Source organism: Lupinus angustifolius, chromosome LG12, assembly GCF_001865875.1.
Source record: "Lupinus angustifolius cultivar Tanjil chromosome LG12, LupAngTanjil_v1.0, whole genome shotgun sequence".
In the NCBI taxonomy this organism is placed as follows: domain Eukaryota; kingdom Viridiplantae; phylum Streptophyta; class Magnoliopsida; order Fabales; family Fabaceae; genus Lupinus; species Lupinus angustifolius.
In genome coordinates this window covers 982,205-999,946 of record NC_032020.1, presented here as the reverse complement: position 1 = coordinate 999,946, position 17,742 = coordinate 982,205, and the positions used below count along the sequence as shown (strand labels likewise).

At 33.8% G+C, this 17,742-nt stretch overlaps 2 protein-coding genes across 3 annotated transcripts; one reads left to right on the top strand and one right to left on the bottom strand.

The window, feature by feature from the left end:
* On the bottom strand, window positions 6,268-10,182 carry LOC109363015 (pentatricopeptide repeat-containing protein At1g02150-like). Of its 2 annotated transcripts, none has more exons than XM_019609169.1 (3): window positions 10,083-10,182; window positions 9,797-10,040; window positions 6,268-7,731 (listed from the first exon to the last, which is right to left on the bottom strand). In XM_019609169.1, exons 1-3 carry the CDS (start codon window positions 10,127-10,129, stop codon window positions 6,478-6,480), a joined length of 1,545 nt encoding a protein of 514 aa, XP_019464714.1. In that variant the 5' UTR covers window positions 10,130-10,182; the 3' UTR covers window positions 6,268-6,477. The 2 variants fall into 2 exon arrangements, with proteins under 2 accessions (XP_019464714.1, XP_019464713.1); XM_019609168.1 differs by having other exon boundaries at window positions 9,797-10,046; window positions 10,083-10,181.
* On the top strand, window positions 11,207-12,920 carry LOC109363098 (trihelix transcription factor ASIL2-like). The gene is made up of 2 exons (XM_019609281.1): window positions 11,207-11,421; window positions 11,531-12,920. Exon 2 carries the CDS (start codon window positions 11,565-11,567, stop codon window positions 12,507-12,509), a length of 945 nt encoding a protein of 314 aa, XP_019464826.1. The 5' UTR covers window positions 11,207-11,421; window positions 11,531-11,564; the 3' UTR covers window positions 12,510-12,920.

Sequence of the window (17,742 nt, the reverse complement as noted above, 5' to 3'; positions counted from 1 at the left end):
AAAAAACATCATATCAATACATATAAAATACCATCATACCAAGAATCCAAATAGGTTTCTTTAGCTCGGTATTTGTTCGAAACTGGATTCATTATTTAGTTCGATAAACTTGGTTCATAAACCAAATGAGTCGAACTTGAGCTGGAAAATGAGCTCGTTTAACTATTTAAGTTGTCCAAATGAACCAATTCGAACTGTCGATCAGTTCGCGAATTTTAACTTAGCTGAACTCGAGCTAAAAAATAACTCGTATTGAACTCGAGTCGAGTTTCGAGTCGAACCAATTCTTATCGAGCTGAACTCTAGTTTGACTCAGTTCGGCTCGTTTCCAGCCCTAGGTTTCCCGCCCATTTGTTGGCAAATACTGATTGATCTGAGACACATAGACATAAAGTTTAAGAGATAGAAGATCCATATTGCAATATTCCATTCGGATGATAAATTATTTTTTACATTTGAATTCTCAAATAATGATATAATAAACAAACCTTGATCTCATTACATGATATTAAATATATGAATTGAACGATGTTATAATATATTATGGTTATTTTTATTGAGAAAATATTAAACTCTAAGTCATTCTTTTTTTATGGTTTTTTATAACATCAACTTCTTTTTGAAATTGAACTAACCTAACAATGTAACATGATAACGAGAATCAGACCACACCAAATTGGTTGATTCAACTCGTGAACCAAACCCCATATTGATATAGTATAACAATTATATTAGTTATGTAATCATACTATTCTTCTAACATGTTTACGACCGATATGGTATTAATGATATGGTAATTAAAATGGATTTCTATTAATTCTCAATGCAAATGGATAAATGTAAGAGAGGGCTATATTCTTCACATTAGTCTATATTCTTCACCTTTTCCACTCATACAATGTGCAATATATATATATATATTTCGATTCAACTTAAGATCACTTTTTTGCTTTGATGTTTAGACAAGGTTTTGATCTTGATAATATCAATTCCTTGATATGGAGCTTTTGATCTTTTATTCATTCAGCCTTTACTCTCATATTGGAGTATTATGGTTATTTATTAAATTTAATTTTATCACTATTTATACATAATTTAGTAGGTATCATGATGAACTAGACATGTGGTTTTAGTGTAACAAGATCAGGAACTTCTCATATCAAATAATTAACGGTTTTGAATTTTGATTATAACATAATGGCGTCTTTTCGCAACCAACAAGATGTTAATATAGTAGTTTAAGGCTCTGTTAGATTCTAAAATGACCAATAAATTAATGGTTTAATTCCTATGAGCGATATCAATGATAGTGCAAAAAAATGTTTTTTTTTGCAAATATATTATAACCATAATATTAGTGGTCTTGTATAAGTGTTAGCAATCTCAATGTGATTGCAAATAAAAGTGAAAAAAGCTATTTTTCCCTAAAGTTTTTTATAATATTGATTTGGGAGAGAGGAGTAGAGATTAAATTAGCAAAATAATAAGTTAGAAAAAATGATTTAAAATAGCCTTTGAATGTCGGAAATAAAGATTCTTTAAGGAGTTCGAAGGATAATGGAGAATGGAGAGTGTTGTTTTCAGGATTTAAACTCATCACGTGTAACTTACAAGACAAACAACCTTACAATTACGCGAAAGACTCATCCTCAACGATACATTTCCATAGTTACAACTCAAATAATTCATCTAGTTGGTTTGTACAAAAATAATTCAATGGACAACTCATCTTACAATTTATATCATACATTTTGACCACAACCTCTCCACCCTATAAATCACACAAAATTGAGTGTGCTACAATCTTTTTCAAAAGGTGGTTGAAAAATGAAATGTGCCTAGTTTTATAACACAACAAATGCACTCAAAATTGAAGTAACAAATGTCAAAATGTTTGTGAAAGATCCACCTTTGTAGAATTGTGACAAACAACTTTTTTTTGGTTTCCCACATGTATCATCGCACTAGAGGCAATCCTGTTCGAGCCGGTAATATCCACAGGTACGTGAGGCTAACTCTCCCAACGGGTATTTTTTCCATCCACAAGACTCAAACTCGGGTTCTTGATTAAGGAAAATCAAGCATGTACCACTTAAACCAACGTCCGTTGGTCGTGACAAACAACTTGAGTATGTGGAATTGGCAAGAGATGGAGCCAATGTTGTCCCATTTATGATGCTGCCATTTTTACCACCACTGTTCACCACAAATATCAAGAAAACAAATTAATAATTAAGGAATAAGAAAGAACACTCCACAAGGGCATGAATAATAGTTTAAATTGTGATACACAAACTCAATTATGACTGAAATATTACAGATTTGGTAATCAACCGTTATTAGATAAACAAGAATCCTAATGTCGAGTTTTGTTAGATGATACAAATCATAAGCATTAGGATTTATCTGCTATTTGTTTTGAATTACAAAACAATTGATCTAATTACTCACGACTTATAAGACTTCTGAAACTGATAATAGACATGGACTTAGCCTTCATTTGGAAGGGTAGAAATAGAAGAGAAAGAGAGTGAGAGGAGAGAAGTTGAGGAGAAATATTTTCTTTCTCTTATTTGGTTTACGAGAGAGTTTGAGGGAGGAGAGAAAAAAAGAAGAGGCCCCCACAAAATCTTTTTCTCCTCCCAAGTGAAGAGAAAATGAGAGGAGAAGAGAGACTCCAATCTATTATCTCAAAATGTGTCTCAAACCATGTCCTACACCAATAATATCGAAACAAAAAATAAAAAATAATGAACATTTTTTTTTTAATTGACATGAAATATTTTTATTGATGTTTGGCATGATTTGAAACATAATTCGGGATAACAAATCTTTATCCAGTGAAGAGTGAGGAGAAAAATCAATTATTTCTCTTCTTTTTTTATACAACCAAACAACACTAAAATCTATTCTATTTCTCATCTATTTCTCTCTTTTCACTCTCTTTCTCACATATTTCTTTCTTCTTATTTTCTTCTTCCAACCAAACCAAGCATTAATGAGTGGATAATGACCTATAGGGGATACCGAGAACATTCTAACTTAACGCATAATGAATAGTTATGGTTCCCAAGACACCAAATCACAAATAGTTTTCAATCCTCCCCATCATAGAGAAAACGAAAGTCCCAAAAGGAATTTAAGATTTGGCTGAGGAAGTTCGTCATAACAAAACTCTCTCAAAAGGTATATCGAAGTAGCAGATCTGATAACATGTATTCAGATATGACTTTGTATCTCGTTTTATATGATGTGTGAGAATTATGAGATTTAAGATCCTAGTATTGGTATTTAACCAATCATAAAGAAATCTCCAATAATGACTGCATTGCAAATGCATTAGCCGTAGTTTCCGACAATTACACTAAGTGCTACATAACCACACCTATAACCACAACCACGATTTAAAACCATGATAGTCATTTTATATGCAGCAAATGGAGAGGTTTTCAGGCAAATTGGATGAGAATTTGATAAATGACATTATAAATATGTAATGTAAATAAGAACAAGACAACTAGAATATATACAACAACGACTAAGTCTTTATCTCAGGTAGAGTCGACTACATAGATGGAACGACGTCATAATGCTCTATCATACGTCATGTTCATTGACAACTAGAATATATATGATCGGGAAAAAGATTGAGATCATACCTTCCAGGAAATATGCAGGAACCATGACATGTAACAATGTTTAATATCACAAACAATAACTATAATGCCATTAAATTATTTCATAATTTCAATACACTTATTTTGATACAAATGATAGATAAAAAGAGTGCAATGACTAAGATGTACTCATATTTCAAGGGCTGAAACATGAATTTGCCATTCTATATCTAGTTCATAATCACATGATACACGGTTCTCTTTGGTACGGGTACATAGTACGCAGTGTTAGCATTATCGGGAGTTGCGACTAAAGCTCGTAAAGATATGTTCGGACAATGGACCTAATCTCGAATCTTCATTATAAAGCTCGCAAAGATATGTACTAATTGCGAGTCCGGGGTATTGTTAAGGACATGTCTGATCAAGTTACTATTGTAAGTGTTAGCATTATCGGGAGTTGCATCGGATTCGGTCACTAAAATAGGGATATTGGTGAAGTTCAGATATGACATAGCAAAATAAGCAGCATCAATAACTGCATCAAAAACATTAGTATAATGCAGTAGAGTGTTGGCATCAACAGCTTCTTTATTAGGCGGTAAGGGGCGAAAAAGAGCGTAATCCAACAGGATCTCAAGAGTCGGATATGTCGGATCTGAAGAGTAAAAGCACGGAACATTAACAAATTATATCGTGTTATAGTCTTATTCTAGTATTTGGTAGACGTGTTAGAACAGGACGAAACAAAACAAAACATACGAATTATGCTCTTGTTTGAAAATAGTATAGAACATAACATGAGATTGAAAATTTGGACATTTTGGTTACATTAAAATATGAAATATTATTTGTGTACTTAGAATTTGTATTCGATAATATTACTTATATAGTTATGTTATATACAACTATATTCGTATTATTCTTTTGTTCAAGGTGTAGCCTTGTAAAAAGGCTTTATAATGAAAAATATATTTATATGAAGAAATTATGGTAGCCCTTTTTTTGTTACAATTATGGTATAGTCTAAAACTACGGTTCGAACTAATGATCTTAAATACAACTAAATTACTGTTATATACTAATGAGTTAAAATTATTTAAATACATTCTAAATCAATGATTTAAATATATACAAAACCATCATCCATGAGTTTAATTTCCTGAGGGAAAATATAGAAGGGGCACAATTACATTAACAAATCTTATATCCATCCGTTTGATTAATTGAAGGAACTTATGTTGATATTATTTAAGAGTAAAAGATGAATACATTAACAATATAAGAGATTTTACTGATTGTATATAATGATTTAAATAAAAGAGTTTTTACTAATTGTATATTATTTAATCATCATTAATTCTTAAAGTAATACAACAGTAAATAATATAATGATTGTGTATAATGATTTAAATATATACAACATCACCCAAAGAGAAATAGGATGGAAGTTTATGAACTTATGGACCCTATTACTAGGGTCCACATATATTGTGTCACTCCTGTGTTAAGAATATGATTGATCAGAAAAATATTTAATAATTACAATTTTAATTTAAATAATTTTTTCAACCAATAAGATGTAATGGTATATGAAATAGTACAAAAAGCAAAACAATAGATATATTCTCCTATTACTAACATTTAAGTTGAGAGTAGGATTGCTTGGGTGTGGTTATATTGGGTTTGGTACAAAGTCACCTATAATTATGAGTAAGACATAATATTTTTAATAAAAAATTCTTCTATTTATGAGTCTTTTTTAAACCAATGGGGGACCATCTTCTCGCCATACCAAACACTTTATTGGATTGCTCCCCTTAAATCGAACGCTAAATCTTCATCATTTTCTCATTTATACATACTTTCATTCATCTTATCTGATTCTATCTTGAGATTTTGCACTTAAATACACCTAACATCCTACACAAAGAAAAATGGTTTGGCAGAATTTATAGACTAGGATCAACATTGTAAACATATATAAGCTTGAGAGACCATGGTGAAACAACACAATTGATGTAAAATACCAAATGAGCAATTTCATACCTAATTTAGGTCTCTAGTTTTTACTTTAAGTTTCTTTATACTTAAAAATATTAATGAGTCCTCAGAAATATAAATAGAGGGAAAAAATGTACTCACAAATATTTTAAGAGTGTAAAGTTTTATATACTGAAAATATATCATTTACGATTTATATTTAATTATTATTGACTCTTAAAAATATAATACAAATGAGTAATAATTATTCTACTAAAAACATATAAATCTTTACATTTTTTTTTGGATATACACTCATAAATATCTACTCCTACTTCCCCTTCTCACTAATAGGTTTTTCTTTTTAACTTAAAATATTAAATTAATTAAAAGCCAAGAAAATACTCATTTTCACCCCAAAATCCAAGATGGGGTGGATTTCTGAAATTAAAGTTTGGGAGGGTTTATTTTGGAAAATTTTATTTAAAATGACATTATTGTTATAAATTTTCTCAAATTAGTCTCAACTTGTTGTAAGATAGATCACATAGGGGGCGAATCGAGTGAGAGCATAAATGAAAACATTCTACAATGACTATCAGATAGTAATGGACGGTCGAGATTAGGTTTTGAAGTTTTTGTGCTGCAAAAATACGGGATCTAAATATAATTTTAGAGGTGGTGCACTCAAAAATCACATAACAACCTAAATACCAAAATGCAAAAACAATGTTCAAAACTCTAATATTCAAGAAAAGCAAAACTAAAGTAAATAATACAAAAAATCTCTATTATTCAACTCACCTTGGGTATGCAAAATCTCCTCCAAAATACACTTGTAAAAACTCATTTTCCACTAATTGATAGATATATAGAATCAAAAGCTACCCTCTAGTTGGTTGAACATAACTTCAGTGTTTTCATCTTCATAGATATTTTCTGTTCTATCCACTGTATCAATCTTGATTGATAATCCACCTTTACCAATGGCACCATCAGATAAGCCAATGAGTGATGCATAAACTTCATCTTCAAGAAATCCTGACTGTCTCAACAACCCGATTAAAGTCTCGGCGCTTCCCTTGTCATCTTGCTTGCGACAAAGCTCGAAGAACGCAGACACTTTTACGGGGTTTGGTCTCCAAGTCTTCGGAGCACCAGCCATAAATGCTTCTTTCAAGCAGGACAATGCCTCAGAAATTCTCTGATTAGAAATATGTACCTCAGAGAGAATCTCCCATGTACTTGAATACAGATTTTGACCCGATTTCGCCATCTGCTTAAAGATTCCGAGAGCTTTATCTGTATCTCCTTTCTTAGCATACCAGCCTAGAAGATGGTCTCCTATTCTAGAATCATAAGATGACTTTACCGAAAGCCATTCCTCGTAAAGATTTTCTGCACCCTCAATATCACCCAATCTTACCAGAGAAGACATAAAAGCAAGGTATCCCAAGTTTGTTACCCTGCGAAAAATTAATTTATAAATTTTCCATACGCGGTAAACTTCCTCTTTCTTACCAATATTTCCGTATAAAGTAAGGAGATAATGAAAAGGTATTCTATTTCGACCTTCAATGGTAGTTTCAACCTTTCTTATGTATTCTTCTGCTTTTTCAAAGTGACCCATCTTAGTGTATGATTTGGCCAATGTGCTGAACGTAGTCCAGTTAGGGACAATAGTTCGGTCCTTTGTCAACAATTCATACGTTTGTTCCATCTTTTCTGCCAATCCTTGAGATCCACAAGAAGATAACCAGATGTTGTACGAATAAAGATCTAGCTTTACATTTGCTTCTATCATTTCTGAAACCAACGTATCGACTTTATCATATTCCTTAAGGTTCAAGTACATAGTCATCATCACATTAAATGGAAGTGAATTTATTGCATACCCTTTGCTCCTCATTGCGACAAATAAAGATTCCGCCTTTTCCTTCAGTCTAGAGTGCGCATATACATTCAAAAGGGAACAGTAAGTCTTCCTGTCTTTTAACACGTTTTTCAGCCTCCGAAAATATTCTTCCGCACTAGCAACCCCATGAACTTTGGAAATTAGATCTATCTGAACCGCAGCGTCACTTGCAGATAAACCAAACCTCTCTTCTCTGTTGTTCATCCAGTTACATACCTGGAAAATTGGCAAATAGCATTAAAAAATGGTTCGGGGCATTATATGAAAACATTATGAGGCAAAGTACATCAAATCAACAAGCGATGTCATGCATTGAAAAGCTAAATATCGATCTGCCTAATTGAGACTTATTAGAGGAAGCATACAAGAATCAGGCATTGTCGTTTGTTCAAGGTGATAATTCAATAGTTTGCAAGCAACGCGAGGCTCTTTATCATCAGGGTAACTCTTCTCTCGTCATTACTGAGCTCATTGCTACATTCAAGTCCAAGCTTCCTCTTAACGAACTTGGTGATCTTAATTTTTCCTTGGGAATTAAGATCAATCTACCATCGATTTGGGGGACACACCTATCCCAAACATAGTATATTAGAGACTTAAAGCAAAAGGAAAATATGACTGATGCTAAGCCTTTGAACATACTAATGGAGACAGGATTGAAAGTTGAAACTGCCTTATGCAGTAAACAAGGCCTACAAAGATACTCACGACCCTAAAGCTTCAATTTCAGAAGCAGTAAAGAGACTTTTAAGATACCTAAGTGGTATCGTTATTAAACCCTCCGTGTAAATCATGTACCATTAGTACCCTTCTATTAATACAATTTTTCTTATAAAAAAAATGGCATCGTTTAAACCCGACAAAAGTCCACTCATCTTGACATCACTGCCTTCTATGATTAGAGGTAAGGTTGTGTACGAGTTCCCCTCTGGGTAGTGTTTAAGATTATACTTTACATCAAGGGCACAATCCATTTTCAAAGATTTCGAGTTAGCCTTCTATTTCATAACAGATAAGATTCAGCAAATGTCGGTTGAAGTTCATCATATACCTTCAGCTGAGCAAATAACTTATATTCTGACAAAACCAGTCACTCATTCTACATTTCAACATCAAATATACAAAGTCAGAGCCATGGACTCCTCCTCTGAGCTTGAAGGGGTAAAGGTGTTAGAATGAGTTGATGAATTAGTTAGGATTAGTCGGTTACACGAGAATTAGAAGTAGTTAGTTTAATAGATAGATGGGAGCTACTATATATAGTAGCATGCAGTTGTAAACAAATTACAATTGGAGTAATCATTTTCAACCTTGTTTTCTCTATACACTATACCCTACAGAACTCTCTCTTTTCTTCTTCATCAATGATTTACTTATAAAAGTTGAACATTATCTAAGTTATATACAGAATCAATCAAGTTTAAGTGTAATCGCATACAGTGAGTGTCATTGTTCATTCCTTCTATTTTCATAACAGAATCTGACACTAACTCCGACATATCCCATGAATTCGCAAACTTTCGAAAAAATCCAAAAAACAATTAGGGAAAATTACACTAACCATTTAACTTAATTACACCTACCTTCCAAAGGAAGAATAATATGTGATCTGAATATATGTCAGGGTAGTTCCCCAACAACAACCTACGCTTATTCTCCTCAGGTGGGGTTGGTCACATGGATCAATACAAAAGATAAGAAAAGCGGCTCAATACAGGAGGCTCTCACCTAGTGGAGTCTGTATAAACCATTGCTTATTATTGGACCTGACCATGACTATAGAATCTGCGACCACCACCGTGGAGTTCCATTGTTACCAGGGAACAAAGGATCTTCTCCATTAATGATGGAGAGGCAAGTATTTGTTTTTACTCATATTTCCATGGGCAAAAATGTGATTTCACTTTAAACAAAATGATAAAAGTGTCGTTACATTACATGTTATCTTTTACGTGTTATTATGTGACACTTGCTGATGGAGAGTATCCTTACTAGTTACTAGGACACAGGAAAAGTGGAAAGCCATGAGTGAGACAACACATGTTTACTAAAACCTTAAAACAATAGTTCTATGGACCTTATCTACTTATAAACAACTACTTTAGTTCTGCCTTATATCCGATGTGAGACTTCAGACTTTGACTAAACCAACAATAAAACTTAGACAACTCTCATCCATTGCTTATAAAACTTACACAACATAACATAACTACGATCGTTGCGCCGAGACTCACCCTCTATGAATAAAAAAGACTAATCTTTAAAAAAAGAAGAATTGAACCTGAAGAGCAGGGTGATGTTTGTTGCGTTTCCTCATGTCTCTAAGGATTTGACCAAGTTCCCATTTAGTGAGAGTATTTCCTTCAACTTCCCATTGATCCAAAACAGTGGTAGCATCAGAAATCAAATAAGGAACATTATATGAAGAAATTCTTCTGCATACTTCTTTCCAACTATGGGAAATGGGTCTATTGTTATTGTGATTTGAAAGAGAAAGAGTGTGGAAACGACGAAGAGGAAGAGAATAAGAAGAAGAAGAAGAATGGTGAAGATTATGATGAAGAGAAAAGTTGTTTTGATGAATGTTCAAATTCAAAGATAATTGAACAATCATCTTATCTTCTTCCAAATGGAGAGAGAGAAGGAGATTATGTAAGCTTTGTTAGGTTTACAAAACTATTAAATACTCGGTCGTTGTAAATATTTATACATTATTAATATATCATGTTATTTAAATTATTATTTTTTTTTATGAGTAAAAGAGTTAATAGTAAATTATATAATAACAATATATAAAATTCATACATTCTTGTAGTACATATATTTTTTTGAGAATAAGAATAATGTATCTCCTTATATGAGGATAATTTATCTCCTCTAGCCATAAAAATGTGATATGTGTGCTATATTATTTATTTTTAATAATATTTTAATAAAAAATGATAAAATATGACACATGTCATGATTTCACTGACAGGAGGAGATATATTATTCCTTATTTATTAAACTTTTTTGGTGGATAAGTGAAGAATATGGTTTTGGTTTTGCCCCAATTAGAAGAGATTAGATTAGAGGGGAGAGGGCACATAGGCTTATGTAATAATTGCACACACAAATTCTTTTATCATAATACATTTTAGGATGGTTTTGAACAATTTTGAGCACTATATTTTTAGATTATGGTTTTAGTCCAAAAGTAAAGGTTGTATAAGCTTGAACAAAGATAAATAAAACAAACAATTCCAAATTAGAAGGACATCATATAAGTGGGAAAAATTATAGTTTTTCACCACCAAATTTGAGCTTAGCTCATTTATAAAGTTGTTTAAATAATTGTATTTTTTCAGAGGCTAATTTCAACTTCAATCATTTGGTTTAGCTTGACTCATGTTTATCTCTAATTGTATTAGAAAATTAAATTAAAAAAACATGAAAAAAGTTTTAGAAAAAAAAAAGAGATTAAGTTATTGTAAATCCAATGAGTAAAAAAAGAAAAGAAAATGAGATAAGTAGGTTCCTCTAGTTGAATTGTAAATGGGTCCTAGCTTAATGGCTTGTTACACCTTCTCATATCCCCTACAGCGCACGTTAGCCCTTTATCCCCCACCTAAGCGGTGGTTGCCTCCTCATCCTTCTAAATCTCAATTTCACCCTCCACCACCCATTATTCTAAACCCCAATCACCACCACTTCCTCGAACTCTTTCGGTGTGCGTGACTGCTTATTGTTGCTTTCATGAATCGAAACCTTTAGTTTTTTCTGAGATCTAACTGTGTCTTATACAACTAGACAAACTATTCGAATCCTTCACCACCAATTATTCTAAACCCCAATCACCACCCTTCCTCCTCCACCACCACCATCACCAATTATTCTAAACCATCTTCTTATCCTTCACCCATCCCTCGGCCTTTTTCGATGTGCGTGACTGTCCTCTCAAACTGTCACTCCTAACATTGAATGTTTTTTAGTTGTGAGATCTAACAGTGCCTTAAACAACTAGACTAACGAATCGAATCTTTGACCACCTCTCTAATAACATTCACAACATGGCTTCTTCTTCCTCTCCAACTGATCCTTCTCCACCCTTTGCCGTCCCTCTCCTCCCTCCTCCTCCCTCCTCCCGCCGCCTCCCTCCGCCGTGTTGGTCCCCGGAGGAAACCTCCTCCCTTATCGACTCCTACCGCCAAAAATGGTACTCCCTTGGCCGGAGCAACCTCAAGGCTACTCACTGGCAGGAAGTTGCTGACGCTGTAACCGCTTCTTGCCCTAACGTATCTCCTCCTAAAACCGCCGTGCAGTGCCGCCATAAGATGGAGAAGCTTCGGAAGCGTTACCGCACTGAGATCCAACGCGCGAGGAACCTTCCTGTTAAGAAATTCAATTCGGCTTGGCTGCATTTCAATCTAATGGATTCTATGGAGAAAGGTCCTTCTCCTGCGAAATCGGATTTCGTTAAGGTTGATGATGATGACGACGAAGATGATGATGAGGATCATGATTTAATCCACGCGAATTCGCTTTACAAATTGCGAAGGAATGGAATTGGAAGTTCAGGAGGAGGTGGTGGTGGCGGTGGTGGTGATGGTTGGAGAGGTGAGGGAGCGTTTCGGATTAGAATTCCTAGTGGTGTGAGTGTAGCCAAACCTGATTCGAGGTTTTATCCGAAATTTAGTGATGAGAAAAGGAACCCTAATTATGGTTTTGGGGGAAAAGGTGTGAAGGAGGGAAGTGGATTGGGGAAAAGGGAGAGGGAGAAGGATCCGGTGGAGGAAATGGTGAATGCGGTCAAGGTTTTGGCAGAGGGATTCATGAGGACAGAGCAGATGAAGATGGAGATGGCCAGGGAGATCGAAAGAATGAGGATGGAGAGGGAGATGAAGCGAACCAAGATGATTTTGGAGTCACAACACAGGATTGTCGAAGCTTTCGCTAATGCTGTCGCCGAGCAGAAGAAGAAAACTAATCAGGTGCCATCATCACCTGAATCATAGATAACCAATGTGATCGAAGTTTTAAATTACGGTTGCAGTATGCAATCATGGCTTGATTGATAGTCACATCACGTGATGCAATTCACAATTTAAAACTTTGAACACAATCGAGGTTACTTACTTTTGCTGTTTTGCACAAGAAACCTTTGAGTTTTAATGCGAGTTTTCTGTAGTTTATTTTTATTTTTAGTTAGTAGTAGATATATATAATTCGATGTTCGTCTGCAATTTTTATTTATTTATTTAAGTAACTATTGGAGATGTGGAACTTGGGTGAATATAGGTTTAGTATTAAACTTTTCTAGTGGTAAAACATGCTTTTATGTTTCTTGTATTTTGAAGTAAATTATCCATTGTTCAAACAAGTGGAACAGAGTTATAATGATCTGTGACACAATCAATATCTTTGTCAAAATGGTACTATGTATGCTTTGTTGTGTTGAAACCATTGTATCATCCGGTGGGTCGACAAATTTTTGAAAAATTCCGCCGAGGATTTTATTATATAAACTACTGTTTCTTGTTAAGGAGTTAACAGTGTATGTATTTGTGTGTATCACTATCACATTCTCAGAACATAGAAACAGGATCTGAATCATGGGACATTATTTTTTTGTGTTTTCTGAAGCTCTGTTGAACGTTCCTGATTTCCTGTTGTTTCTTATATTCTGATTTCGGGCTTTGTTGAATATTCTTATATTCTGGTTTATCTATAGAGGGTGAGCTTAGTGACCATTAGTTCAAGGGTTCAAATCCTGGAAACAATCTCTCCGCTTGTGGGGTAAGGCATACATCTACTATCCCCAAACCCCACTAAGTAGGAGCCTCGTGCACTAAGCATTTTTTTCCCGTATATTCGGGTTGCGTACCCTTTGTGCTCTTTATGAAATTCTAGAATGTTTGATCTCACATACTTTAATGGCTATACCATATGAAGGTATTCCTGCTATTTCCAACAAATGCCATATGTTCTGGATGAAATGTTTGTGCTTAGAAGTCCCAAGTCCAAACCATGTCATTTGAAATTGGTTTTTGTTGCAATTTGAATATTATGCTCACTAAAAGCTACTCTGGGCAAAAACACTGACTTTTTATTCCAAATTTATAGGAACCTACCTAAGTTTTATATTTAGTTTGTAACATAAAGATACTGATTGTGATTGTCTAAGTCTATTGTTAGAGGTCAGAACAATTTTGACTTGCTCAAAATGTTAACTGGAATTTACTCTTGGTTACTGCAAGATTGCGAAAATTGGAGTAAGGATTAGTTCCTTGCGTCTAGTTAACTCGACAGCTTAACACGAATAAGGCGCGAGCTTTCCTCGACTATAGCGCGAGTAGAGTCTAGCTCGATCATATCATGCTTCATGCTACATGATTTAGGTATTTAGGGTTTATCATACAAAGATAAGACAGAATTATAGAAATATGTAAATTATAGGGTTCTAGTGGGGTGCATGCAATAGAGAAGTACTTAGAGAAGTATGGAGGATCATTAGAAAGGACAATAAACTAAAATCTTTCTAAGGATATTTCGCTAGGATAAGATTGCTTCTCTCGTAACTTCAAGGTCATGAGTTCAAATCTTGGAAATAATTTATTTGCTAGCAAGTGTATGGTCGTGTACATCTACTCTCACCAGATCCTACTAGGTGAGAATCTCGTGGGCCGAGTCCTTTTTTATAAAGAGGCCCTCGATTCATATAATGGATCCTATCTCGTCTTTCTTAACATATAAAGACATGGAAACCTGATACGGATGTGTACTATGTGGTTTGCAACACATACCCCAACGTTTGTGTTATAATTTAATAGAATTGTGTCCGAAGAAAAACGAGGAAATGATAGACTAAGATTTCAATGCTTTGTCAATAAACATGATTTATGGTAGAACATTATAACGTCATTTAACGAGATAAAGACTTGGTAGTTGTTGTGTTTGCAGTTTTTTTGTAACAGCCTTTTTCTAATACTTTCCTGCAAGGGGTGTGGTAGGTTCTTAGTGCAAGAATTGAACCAATTGTATGCATGAATTGAAATGACATTTAGATTCCCAAACTTCAAATTTTGGTGACTTTCTCTTCATAAGTTTTAAATCAGAATTTAAATACCAACAAACACAATTCAACAATTTCTCTTATTCATCTTGTCTATTTTAGTTATTTGTGACCTTTGGGCATGGAGTGACCTACAATTCTCTATCGAGAAAGACTTGTATGCAGACGAAACCATATAGAGACAATCAATAACATCCTGACAACATATTAATATTTTAATTCTAATTAAATTTAATCTTAAATAAATAATAACATCAAAAACCATAAAATATACTTATATCTAAATATGACGTGTTACATGTCTCTCTATACAAGTTTTTCTCTTATCTATCTCATATACTGTAAGTGATTTCTGTGAAAGTGGAGGCTTCAATAATTGTGAAAACTGACCCATCAGTTATGCCAAAGAAAAATGTCTTTACAAAGACAATGGGAGAAGTTATCTCTTGAAGATGTTTTGTCCTAACATTTCCTTATCTCTATGCCTCAACCAATATTAAGATAGTTCAATTACATATCATAAGGCTGGAAAAGAATATAGCCGAATCAAATTAGAGTTACCTTTTAGCTTGAAATTCGACTCGAGTTACCTTTTAGCTCGAGTTCGACTTGATTAAAGTTCACGAATTATTATGTTCCGTTCGAACTATTAATTAATTTTTAAAAATACTGCAAAAATGTTATATATATAAATATAAAATTGTTTATAAAGGAGAGATCTGTTTACAATAATTACACTCAATCACATTCATTCATTTTCTTAAATCTAACAGACCAAATGATTGAATGCAATAAATTATTTAAGATTTATTTTTTCTGTCTCATCATTTATTGCACTTATCCATTTAGTCCGTCAGATTTAAGAAAACGAATGATTGAGATTAAGTGTAACTAGTATAACTTAACTTTGTAAACGGATCATTCATCTTGTTTATATATATATAATAACAATAAATATAAAAAATAATACATGGGTATAGATATATCGAGTCAACTTATGAACCTAACGAGTCAAATTGTATCTAAATCAAGTTTGATTCGTTTATTTAACAAGCTCAATTTTCAACTCAAGTTTTGTTCATTTTGTTCATGAACTAAGTTTATCAAGCTAAATAACAAGTTGTATTTCAAACGAATACCGAGTTGGTTCAGTTTATTAACGATCCTACCTATCACAAACCACATTGTAACATTAGGGAAACACAACAAATGTAATTCCTGCTCTTAATATCGATTAGGATATACATTATAAAATAATGTATGTCTTAAGTGGTGAAAATTAGAGCTGAGATTTAAAAACTGAAAGCTAACGACTACATAGAATTCATTTATGAGTGAGATTATTCATACCAATTATAATTAACGAGAAAAGGTTATCCTACACCATATTTTTTATTGTAGGTGATAATATAGAAAAGAGAATAAAATGTGATGGAAAAAGAAGATAGAGATATAAAGATGAAATGTAAGAAAAGTGATCGCAAGGAATGTTTGTGACTCTAAGAATACTCAATTCTAACGCCATTTTATTAGTATAGAAAAGCATATATCTTTGAATGCTTCAACATATACAATTAACTTAACATTGATTTACAAAAACCAAGGGTCAAACTAAAATGTAAATAAAATAAAAAGGCATAGAAATTGTGTATAAACCGGCCGGTTTAGTCAAATACCGGCCGGTTCACTGGTTTTGACCGATTTTGATACTTGGCCAGTTCAACATCTGTACCGTACTGATTAGGGGATCGGTTTTCCGGTTAAACCGGTCAGTACGGTACAGTTTTTACATCATCGGTTCAATGCATTAGATGAGTTACCAAACAAGAACTTGAGGAGAGTTTACACCCTGCAGTGAAACAATGAGAACAAACTGGAAACTAAAACTTTAACAAGTCAGTACACATTTCTTACCTTGTGAAGAATAATTAAATGAAAACCTACTTGATGCCAATAGAACAACTAGGTTCAGTGGCAAAATGTCACCATAACTTAGGTCCATCACTACCATTGGATCAAAACCAGATAGCTTAGATTCTGATGTCAGAAAATGTTAACATAACACATTGGAATTTAAGACATCTGATTTTCATCCATCGGTGCTTATCGCAAAAAGGTCATGATGACTTTTCCGCCCCCGTCACTGAATCCATTTCCCATGCCAACTACTTGCAAGCATAGGGTGACCCAGAGCACTAGACTCCCACTTAGTGGAGTCTGAAGGGGCAGATGTACGCAACCTTACCCTATAAGCATAGACTATTTCTAGGATTTGAATCCATAAGCTCATTGTCAATAAGCAACAATCTTACCGTTGCACCACCAAGCTCACGCTCCAACCACTTGCAAGCATGGGGATCTAAAAAGCCTAGGAAAGCATGTAAGTTTTATTTGCATGAAAAGAATCAAATGAAAAACCAACAGAATTGGAAATCTCTAGCATTGCTGGGACTATTGTGTTATAATAGGAAAGAAAAGCATTTCAAAAATCCTAACAAGCTTTGTAATCTAGCATTGCTGGGACTACTGTGTATTTCACATTCCTCCAGCAAAGGGCTTCCAAAGCATCAAGACCCCAAACATATGTAGTTAAAAAGTATTTGTAAACCCACTTGTGATTATACAAAATCAAGACCAAATCCACATAAGCAAAAACTTCAACAGACTGAGCAATTTGGGTACACATCTGCTGTCTCACAATGTGTACCACTCAATATACCATGAGTTTGTGATTGATCAGAAAAATATTTAATAATGAAATTTTAACTTAAATATATTTTTTTCTGACCAATCACAAGCTCATGGCACATGGAGTGACACAAACTATAAGACAGAAGATATGCTCTCGAGCAATTTAAATTAGTTCATATTCACCTTTGGAGCCAGGGTTTTGGAGCCAGGGTTTTGGAGCAGGGTTTTGCTAATTCATGCAAATGTATAACTATGTGCATGTGCCAACTTCAATAATTTGTTCCAACTCAGAAACTGTTAATGGCATAAGATATTCAAAATCCTTTCCTGGTACTTAATATACTTCAATTGTTACACTTCCAAATGATAGTGCACAGGCAAATGATCTTCTGAGGGCCATGCAAAATTGGAGATCAACCAATTGTGTACATACAATTGCATTAAAAAGTGCAAAACTTAAGTAGATATGAGAAGATACTAATGCT